Here is a 10,000-nt window from a genome sequence, read left to right as displayed (position 1 = left end):
AGTCCGGATCCCAGTCCGGATCTCTGTTTCAGTCTCGAATCTAGAACTTTCCCACGCGATGGGCTCTCTGTTGAGTTTTTCAGTGCGTACGAGTTCCCATCGCAATGGCTTAGTGGTTACAGGTGCAGATTACCCATAACGCACTTTGGTGTTTATGGAGCAGAGAGTGTAGGACACCATTGCAGACCCAAGGCCGGTCGGTTCTGTTTATCCCTACACCTGGATGAACTCTTGAACCTCGGCATGTATTGTTTTGGACCTGAGTCAACAAGATGTGTCCATTCTTGCCCTGAGGAAGTTCTGTCCAGATGTTTTGAGTGATGAGGTTCGTTAGCGTGGTTGTTAATATGTCTTGGTACATCTGTAATTGTGTAATAGAGAGACAGGAAGTAGGAGACTGAAATAACTTTCCTGGTACCACCTCCACCTCTGCTTGCTTCCCACTTGGGGATTCTTTTCTTTCTCTGGTTTTCACAGGATATTAAGACACAGCTCTTTTGAGTTTTGGGCTCCGGTCCCGATCCGTTCGAGCACCACTGCCTTTTTTTCGCTGCATAGTCAGCGTGAGGCGTAAGGAAGCGTTCTGTTTTTTGCGGCGCTGGTTTCGCTCCCCTGTCCTGCTCCGATTCCTGGTGGTTTGTTTGTTTCACTCGTTTTTCTCCCTTTCTTGCCCGGTTTCCTCTTCAGACCCTCGACGCTGTTGTTCAGCGCTGACTTTCTTGTTTTTCATTGCACACGGGGCTTTTTTTGTCTTTCTCTGTAATCCAGGCGGAGACGGCGTTTCACCACAGGCTGAATTATGAACCCTTGGGGTTTTTTTTTTTTTTTTTTGCCAACCTCAAACACTCCGACACTGTAAAATTCCATGTCATTTGTTTTAAAACGAAGGGCTTCTTGGTCGAGCCATGGAAGTGTAAACACTACCCGACTATTTGACGTCCGTGTGCAGTCACCTTATGAGTCGCTGAAACTGGATCTGCGATGATCAAAAATGTTCTCCGTTCTCCTGCTGCATCCCTCTCTCCCGGGACAGGATAGGTCAAAGAGAGTCGACCCTGACCCCTTTAGCTCAACTGGCAGCGTAACACAACCCCCCTGCTTGGCCTGACACGCTTCCCTTAAACACTACCATCTGTGTTTCTCCCTCTACCCCCTCTCTCTCTCTCTCTCTCTCTCTCTCTCTCTGTGATTCTTCTCCGCTGTACCTCTGCTTTCTGTCTTGTCCCGTGCTCATGGAAAGCAGCCTGTTGTTTTTTTGGGGTTTTTTGGAAAACTTTCACATGGAACTTATTTCCCTGAAGCTGACTTCACACTATGCCGGGATTCTTGACCTGGACATGCACTCTTTCAGTAAGTCTGACCCCTCATATGCCGTCCAAGGCACTTTAACTTCTCTCTTGGCCTAATCGCTCTGTAGGCGTGTTTGCCTTCTTCCAGCTTTTTTTTTTTTTTCCAGAGAGTTCAGAATTTGTGGTTTTCTCGCAGCTCTCGCTCTCTCTCTCTTTTTCGCTCTACCCTTTGTGGGCTCTGGAGTCCAGGGCCTGCAGACTGCCCGCGATTCTCGTTGAAGTCTGAGCCAGCGGTTTTCTCTCCGGGGCCAGCTCGCTCCCGAAAGCACCTCCTCCTCCTCCCAGAAGGCCAAAGGGAGCAGAGCGAGGACGAGCCAGCTCATTCTCCTCGGTGCTCTCTCCGGCTCTGCGCTGGAAGAGGAGGGGGGGACGGCGTATCGGAGCGATGGACGCGAGGAAGGTGTGCACTCGGAGCGCGTGGCTGAGGAGGAAGAGGCCTCGGCCGTACGAGCGGACCAGGTTCTCCTCCTCCTCCTCTTCCCTGCTGCGGCGCTGGATGTCTCGGTTGTGCTGCGCGTCTCGGGCCTGTTCCTCCAGCCTCAGCGCTTCGGATCAGTCGCTCCTGCAACCGAGCTGCTGCACCCGGCCGAGAGGAGCTCAAGGGATGGTGGGAGACGCTGGAGACGGCGGGACGAGGGAGTACCAGCAGGAAGAGTGGGAGCGAGCCGGAGAGGACCAGGATGAGGACGTGGACGAGGACGACGACGCCAGTGACCACGATGACGATCACAATAACGATGATACCGACGATTATGAAAATGAAGACGGAGACGAGGAAGAAGTCGATGTGGATGAGTGTGAACCGAAAGATGAAGAAGAAAGAGGTGAGGACATTTAAGGAGTTTAATCGAAACGTCAATACACGTTAAAGACGAGAGATTTTTCGCAGTGGTGCGGAGATGCGATCTCGACGGAGTTCAACGTGTTTCTGAAGCTAGCGAGTAGAGCGGATCGTTTCAGCCCCGTTCTGCTCATCTATCCGCCGTTCACGGATGTGAACGTTCCCGATTATTGGCGTACGACTCGACACCGGGTGACACGGCCTCCCGAAGGAGCCGCTGTCATCCAGAGTGATGGGCACGCTCTACAGATGTGGTCGCTCTAAAATCCTTCTTAATTAAGAAGACTTCGCAGCGGTAATGGTTCTGACGGTGACAGGAAGATGGAAGGGGCGTATATTCTCTGATTGCTAACAGGCGTTGTGGCCCCGACAGAGCCTCGGCTTCATTTCTCTTCCTCTACATAAGTGTAACTTTGGTTAAAGTGACATTTTCAGACCTGCTCCTCTTTAAGTGTTTTTAATAAACAAGCCTCATCTGGATGCGTTTAGGTTTTCCTTAGTCAGGCCGTGAGTCGGGAAGAGTGTAGCCCTTCGGATGGCAAGCTGACGGGTAAGAAACCCAAACGAACAGTTACCCGAACGTGCAGCCGGTTAGTTAGAGAAGATTTAGATGATCCTTTTGCTCTTGGACAGTTCATCATGACGGGTTTTTCATGTGCGCCGCCGTTTGAAATCCTGGAAAGTCCCTTCGACGGCGAGTCTGAAGGAAGCTCGAACGCGCCACATTATATGGTTTTAAAAAAGAACCCCATAACAAAGCCACATTTTCTGTCTGTCTCTCCGTCTCTCTCTAATTCCCGTTCAGAGAGCCAAGACGTTGTTTGGCGTGTTTGTCAGAGCTTTGTTGTTGCTTTTTTTTCCTCCTCTCAGTGCCCTCTCGGGTTTTTTTTTTTTTTTGTAAACTACCGGTTAGTCGCTCCATCATGCAGGTTTTTTTTTTTTTTTTTTCTTTTGGTGACTGGCACCCTCTCATCATGCTGTTGTCCTCGCCATGCTAACTCAAACCAGGTCCTAAACTTTATTTTTGGATGTGTACTGAGATATGTCTTTTTATTTATTTTTTTATCTTTCTTTCTTTATTTTTTTCTTCCCCTTCTCCCCTTCCCCTGTGCCCACTCCATCAGCACCCGTCTCAGCGAACCTCTGATCATCCCTAGCTGTTTACATCCAGCTCATGGTGCAGATGAACTTACCCAACCTCCAACAGCGACAACCGCTGACCTACAAAACGGGAAATTGTATCATAATCAATTCATTAGGGGTGCAAAGGGGAAAAAAAAACGGAAGATTGGTCCAAGACACCAGGATGGCCGCAGTGATTTACTAGCCGAGATCTGGTTTCACTTAGACGCTCTGATCCTCAGGGCCCAGTTGTTCAAAACGTTTCATCTGGAAAAGAATGATCCGGATTTGAAAATCCCATGTTTTGCTTTACAGGATCCATCTCATTTGTGACTGTTTTTCAAAGCAGCTTTGGATTGGGTTAGGGTTAGGGTTAGGGTTAGGGATTAGGGTTAGGGCTAGGGTTAGGGATTAGGGTTGGGGTCAGGGTTAGGGTTAGGGTTGGGGTCAGGGTTAGGGATTAGGGTTGGGGTCAGGGTTAGGGATTAGGGTTGGGGTCAGGGTTAGGGTTAGGGTTGGGGTCAGGGTTAGGGATTAGGGTTGGGGTCAGGGTTAGGGATTAGGGTTGGGGTCAGGGTTAGGGATTAGGTTTAGGAATTAGTGTTGGGGGTAGGGTTAGTGGTTAGGGATTAGGTTTATGGATTAAGGTTGGGGTTAGGGATTATGGTTGGGGTCAGGGTTAGCGGTTAGGGATTAGGTTTATGGATTAAGGTTTTTGTTAGGGATTAGGGTTAGTGGTTAGGAATTAGGTTTATGGATTAGAGTTGGGGTTAGGGATTAGGGTTGGAGTTAGGGTTAGTGGTTAGCGGTTAGGGATTAGGGTTGGAGTTGAGGTAGGGTTAGTGGTTAGGGATTAGGGTTGGTGTTAGGGGTAGGGTTAGCTGTTGGGGTTAGGGTTAGCGGTTAGGGATTAGGTTTAGGGATTAGGGTTGGGGTTATGATCACCCTGATCCAGGTACAAACTTTTCAAGATGACCAAACCCAGATTACTAATGCTCTAAATCAGACTACATATCACAACATAGGCTCCTAGCTATGTAAAGAACAACGGGTAGATTAGCCAGCATGCGGTCACTTTAAGTGTTTTTATTTGAAGAGACAGGAAACAACGCACTAAAACAATACAATATTTCGAACATGTGCTTTAAATCAGAAAAAGTCCAAACGTCCAACAGTTAACGAAATAAGAAGGTTCGGGGTTCTTCATGCGTGGAACGCAATAAGTGACACGGTTGTTAGAAACCGCTTTTAACCGGTCCGTCTCTGACGATCGTGTCGCTGTAATCGATCTGCAGTGACAAATAGCAGTTAAGATGAAATATATTATTTTTATTTGATATTGACGGCCGTTTGGGGATTATTTATGGGGGACAAAATAGTTTTTTTCTTTTTCACTTTACTATACCGAAGGGCGTCACTGGGAGCCTGATGTAGACTTTATCTATACTTTATCTCGTTTTAAAGTTTTATTACATTTTGTTCCTGACATCCTCCCAGAATCCACCCTTCTGCTGGGATCGGGGTAATCCCGATTTTTCATTTATTTTTTTTGGATAACAGCTATCCCAATCCTACTAAAAAGTTTTGAACAGCACATACTGAGGGTTTGATCCAGATCAAAAGCGAGATCGGATTACACGATCTAATCTTGATTTCTTTCGAACAACCCACATTTTCAAGATTAGATCCAGTCCAGTAGCCGAAATCCGATCCGATTACTTCTGAAAAACTGGGCCCGGGACTTTTAGACTGTATTGCATCATCTGTGCGGATTCTCCAGGACAGGGATTATTGTGTCCGAGGCTTATCGTGCACAGGTTAAACGTAATGATCCGATCCCCGTGTCGATCCTGAGCTCGGGTTACCGTCTGCGCGGAACTGACTACGTGTGCCCCGTTTCCGTGCGGGTTGCCTCCAGGTTTTCCAGTCTCCTCCCAAAACATTCCAGTAGGTAGCTTGTCTATGTTAAATTGCCCCTTGGTCTGATTGAGTGTTTATGTGGTGCCCTGACGGACTAGGATCCCATCCAGTGTACATTTCCACCTCTTGCCCAGTTTTCCCGGGATAGTCTCTGGACAGCCAGACCAGGATAAAGCGGTTACTGAAGATGAATGAACCTTGTTGTACTTTTTCAGCCCCATCAATCTGTTTAAACCGTAATTTCCCCCAAGCAATTAGCAAGACGTTCCTATCGTAGCTCTTTAACCAATGCGGGAATGTAAGTGCAATCATAAACCCCGGATTACAAACGGACTCACGGTGTGGTGTGACTCGTTCCAGGGAGTTTTATGTTTACTGATATGTGCAAACCAGTGCAGAAGTCTCTGGAAATCGTGTGTCAGTGCTGAGGAATGATGATGATGGAACTATTTGATTGAACACTACGCAAACCTCCGGGGGAAACGTTGCTATTAAAACACGCCGCCGCGCGTCTTGTCTTTCTCTTTCTGGGTTTCAAATTCTGCGCAGCCTCAGCACTTTTCTCCGCACATGTGGCTGACTCCCTCATGCACGCTCCGCTAAAAGGCAACGCTTCGGTCGTGTACAGATCGCCCTGACGCAGTTCCTGTGGCTTGTCTGACAGCAGCGTGAAGGACGGGTGTGAGGTCTGCACCCCCACGGTGCTCTCCTACACAAAACACAAACAGCTCGCAGCTCCGATTCACAAGAGACGTCTGCTGTGTGGTTTGGGGGAACGAACAGGAAGTAGTTTACATTGTTGTTGGTGGTGGTGTTGTTATGTGGGCAAGTTAAAGAGGCATGCTCTGAGGAGCTCCCATGGGAGCAGTGGGTACACAGGGGTCATGTGACTTAACAAGCTTTGCTGGTGGATCGGAATAAGAGGAGCGAGTAGAGTGAAGATGCCTCAGTTAAATCACAAAAGCTGTATCTGATTATTTTGATGTGACTCGGTTGAATCAGTGAGGCTGGCCCCAGTTGACGTAGTGAGTTTGACTCAGTGGAGCAGATTCAGTTGTCACGCTGTAGTTGACCTCAGTGGAGTCGACTCAGTGGAGTTGACTCAGTGGAGCAGATTCGGTTGTCACGCTGTAGTTGACCTCAGTGGAGTTGACTCAGTGGAGTTGACTCAGCGAATCTGACTCAGTAAAACTGATTCCGTCAATTTAATAATACAGATTAGTTTGTCCCACTGAAGTTGACTTAATACAGACTTTGTGTGTGTGTGTGTGTGTGTGTGTGTGTGTGTGTGTGTGTGTGTGCACGCACATACACGCTTAACCTGTAGCAAATTACAGCCCTTGGGGTTTTTTTCTTCTTTTTTCTTATGCTTTCACACACATGCGCACGCCCATGTCTCCACCCTCTGTGTTCTGTGTAATTGTCTCATCTGTGTGTCCCGGTGTTTGTCTGCTGCATCATGGTGTGTGTGTGTGTGTGTGTGTGTGTGTGTGTGTGTGTGTGTGTGTGTTCTCCCTGCACACAAAGCCATTGTCTCGGCTCGGCTCGTTTCCCTTCTGTCCAGCAACCTGTGGACGTTTAATGACACGCTTTATTTTAAACACATGACATTGTGGGGTTTTTTTTTTTAGTTTTTTTTATTATTTTTTTCATAAAGCTATTCTAAAGAACATTTTCCAGACATTTATATTCATCCCGCTGTCATTAGTGGGATCTAGGGGTAATTATATACTTTCATATGTGACACTGAGCCAGACAGATGGGGAAAGACTAGAGGAGAGAGAGGGAGACGGGGAAAGAAAGATAGAGTAAATAAAGGAAAAAGGCAGAAAAATTCTTTCCTTCCCAACCACGCTGACCTCTAATAACCTACAGAAGCATATAGAAACTTGGAAATCCGTTTGTTTCGTTATTCTAACGTTGCTCTGAAATGAAGCATATATGGAAATAAAACAGTATGTCAGTCTGCCTATAGGGGGAGCTGCAGAGCACGTCTGATCATCATGCACGTCTGATCATCGCACAAATTTGTTTGTAAGACCGTGGCGTCACGTATCAGTCGTGAATCAGCCAAACGATCAGTATTACTTATTATTATTATTATTATTATTATTATTATTATTACTATTAGTACTATTTAATGTGAATGATGCTTAAAGGTTTAAAAATCATTCTTTTCTACTGTTTTTGTACGTTTGTGGAGCTATTTTAAGGTAAAAGAGAGACAGATGGAGAGGAGAGAATGAAAGAGAGAGAGAGAGAGATGCCAAGACACACACACACACACACACACACCCTTCTTCATCACATTCCTCAGCTCACTCGCTGATAGTTGCCATGACGACAGTCTGCGTTAGTCTGGTCTGGTTTATGCGTCCATAAATTCAGAGGAAGGCGAACGCAACACGGAGTGATCCCTGAAAGAGTGAGAGGAAGAGAAGAGAAGAGAAGAGAAGAGAGAGGGATGGGGGAGAAGAAATAATAAAAGAAAGGGGCTCGTTTGTTTTCATCCGAGATATGTTCCTGCTGAATTCTGGACTGTGATAGGTCAGAAGGTGCTGATTAATTCTCTATAACAGCAGCTCTGACAGCAGTGCAGGGTTATATTGAGTGTTTATCAGGATTCCGTATGGAAGTTGATGAATTCCTGACTCGTACGTGCTGCTGAACGTTTACCCTCCGCTGCACTGGGATTATATAATCATTTTTAAAAAGTGCTCAGTGTGTGGAACTCATTTTCTCCCCATGTAACGCTTTAACAGCGGGAACAACGCCACATGGCACGTTCGCCACGCTGGTTTCTTCGCTGGTCCGGCGGTCATGTGATCTTTAAGGGAATGCAGCGGTTCAGTCAGACAAACAGCTGTTTATAGGTCATTTGTTTTATTGCAATTGTGAGCAACAGGCGGCATTAAGAAAATAGTGACGCGACACAGTGGTAGTTAATTAGCAGTTCCTTTGATGTGTGTGTGTGTGTGTGTGTGTGTGTGTGTGTGTGTACAAAATACCGTATAATAATGGAAATGGTAAAAAGAATTTGTCAAGTCTATATTGTTTGTTTGTTTGTTTGTCTGTCTGTCTATTTAGCTGACTGCCTCTGTCTGTCTATATAACAATCTTATCTAGCTGTCTGTCTGCCTGTCTGTCTGTCTATCTATCTGTCTGTCTATTTATCTTTCTGCCAGTCTGTCTGTCTATCTATCTGTCTGTCTATTTATCTTTCTGCCAGTCTGTCTATCTGTCTGTCTGTCTATTTGTCTTTCTGCCTGTCTGTCTGTATATCTAGCTAGCTGTCTGTCTGTCTATCTATCTGTCTGTTTGTCTGTCTATCTCTCTGTGTGTTTAGTTGTCTGTCTACCTACCTATCTTATCTGTCTGTGTGTCTATCAATCTAGCTGGACATATGTCTGTCTTTCTGTGTGCCTTTCTTTCCATCTATCTAGCTGTCTGTCTGTCTATATATAATATGTGTCTGTCTCTATTTATTTATCTCTCTGTCTGTCTGTCTGTCTGTCTGTCTATTGATGAAGTTATTTGGTGTAGGTTTGGTCCTCAGTGCTCGAGTCAGCGTGTGTACATGTCCACAGTATTTGGAGCTGGTTTTGAACACTTCTCTGATCTCCTTCTCCTCTTGTCCTCCTCCTCCTCGTCCCGTCTCGTGCGGTCGGTTGTTATTTTTGGGCGGGGCTGTTTCTTTTCTGCTCCGCCCGTTTCACTTTGACTTCTTCTCTGTCAGCAGGAGACTGAGCATTGGAGGGAAAAAAAAATCCCTAATCCTCACAAAGCTTTTCTCGCTGTGGGTAATCTCCACCGCCCTGAGAGATCCCGTCTCCTCCCGCCTGCAGAGTGCTTACTCCTGCTGCTGCGTTTCTGAACTGTGTGTGTGTGTGTGTGTGTGTGTGTGAGAGAGAGAGAGAGACTGAGACACCTGAGCACTGTATGCTTTTCCAAAAACAACTGCCACACCTACACGATTATGGGAACGGTGTTTGGAAATATTCTGAAGTTTATGTTTAGGGAAAGGAAGGAGCACGTGACCGGGTCGACAAGTTCAAATTTGACTACCTGGTCATGTGACATCATCGTATGACCTCACCTCTGTAGTTTACCTAACGTTGTCCCGGTTGCTTGTGAGCTCAGCTGTTGACGCTACAAAACAAACGCGCGACGCTTACGATATCACTGACCGTCCCTTTCGTCGGACTTATCCGCGGGTTGCAGATCTGTGGCGTTAGAGTCGCTTTTGTCATTCGGCGCCGTTCGTATTTGGAGGCGTCGACAATTACGAAAAGTTGCAGCGCGCTTATACGGAATAAACGACCCAAATACGCTCGATTGCATCACGGATTGGGGGCGGAGCTACAGATACTGCTAAAGGAAATGTACTTTTTTTTTATTATTTTATTAACGTCTATCACGGTCTCTTATAGTTCCTGCTAATGTGTTAAGTGATAACAGGAAATGATAACACAACCTGTGTGTGTGTGTGTGTGTGTGTGTGTGTGTGTGTAGGAGAGGACAGTCAAGATCTGGGTCCCCCGCCGTCAGTGGACGAGGCCGCTAACACCCTGATGACGCGACTCGGGTTCTTGCTCGGGGACAAAATGGCCGACGGGTCCGACAGATCCGCGTACGGCTTCGAGGAACCGGAAGAAAGTCAGGTATTTTACACGCGCACGCACAGACGCGCACGCACAGACGCGCACGCACAGACGCGCACGCACAGACGCGCACGCACAGACGCGCACGCACAGACGCGCACGCACAG

At 46.9% G+C, this 10,000-nt stretch overlaps 1 protein-coding gene across 7 annotated transcripts in view; it reads left to right on the top strand.

Annotated features, from left to right (window-relative positions):
* tanc2a (tetratricopeptide repeat, ankyrin repeat and coiled-coil containing 2a) overlaps positions 1 to 10,000 on the top strand; it is a 132,344-nt gene that overhangs the window by 93,419 nt on the left and 28,925 nt on the right. For 5 of the 7 annotated variants that reach the window (XM_017454424.3, XM_047150589.2, XM_017454420.3 and 2 more), the window contains one exon: positions 9,745 to 9,893. In XM_017454424.3, coding sequence (XP_017309913.1) covers positions 9,745 to 9,893 — 149 coding nt within the window. Of the gene's footprint in view, positions 1 to 1,703; positions 2,174 to 9,744; positions 9,894 to 10,000 lie in introns of those variants that run through there. The other 2 variants (XM_017454419.3, XM_017454418.3) reach the window with 1 other exon arrangement.

The sequence above is a fragment of the Ictalurus punctatus genome, chromosome 24 (assembly GCF_001660625.3).
Source record: "Ictalurus punctatus breed USDA103 chromosome 24, Coco_2.0, whole genome shotgun sequence".
NCBI lineage: Eukaryota > Metazoa > Chordata > Actinopteri > Siluriformes > Ictaluridae > Ictalurus > Ictalurus punctatus.
This window is presented reverse-complemented; position numbering and strand designations above follow the sequence as displayed.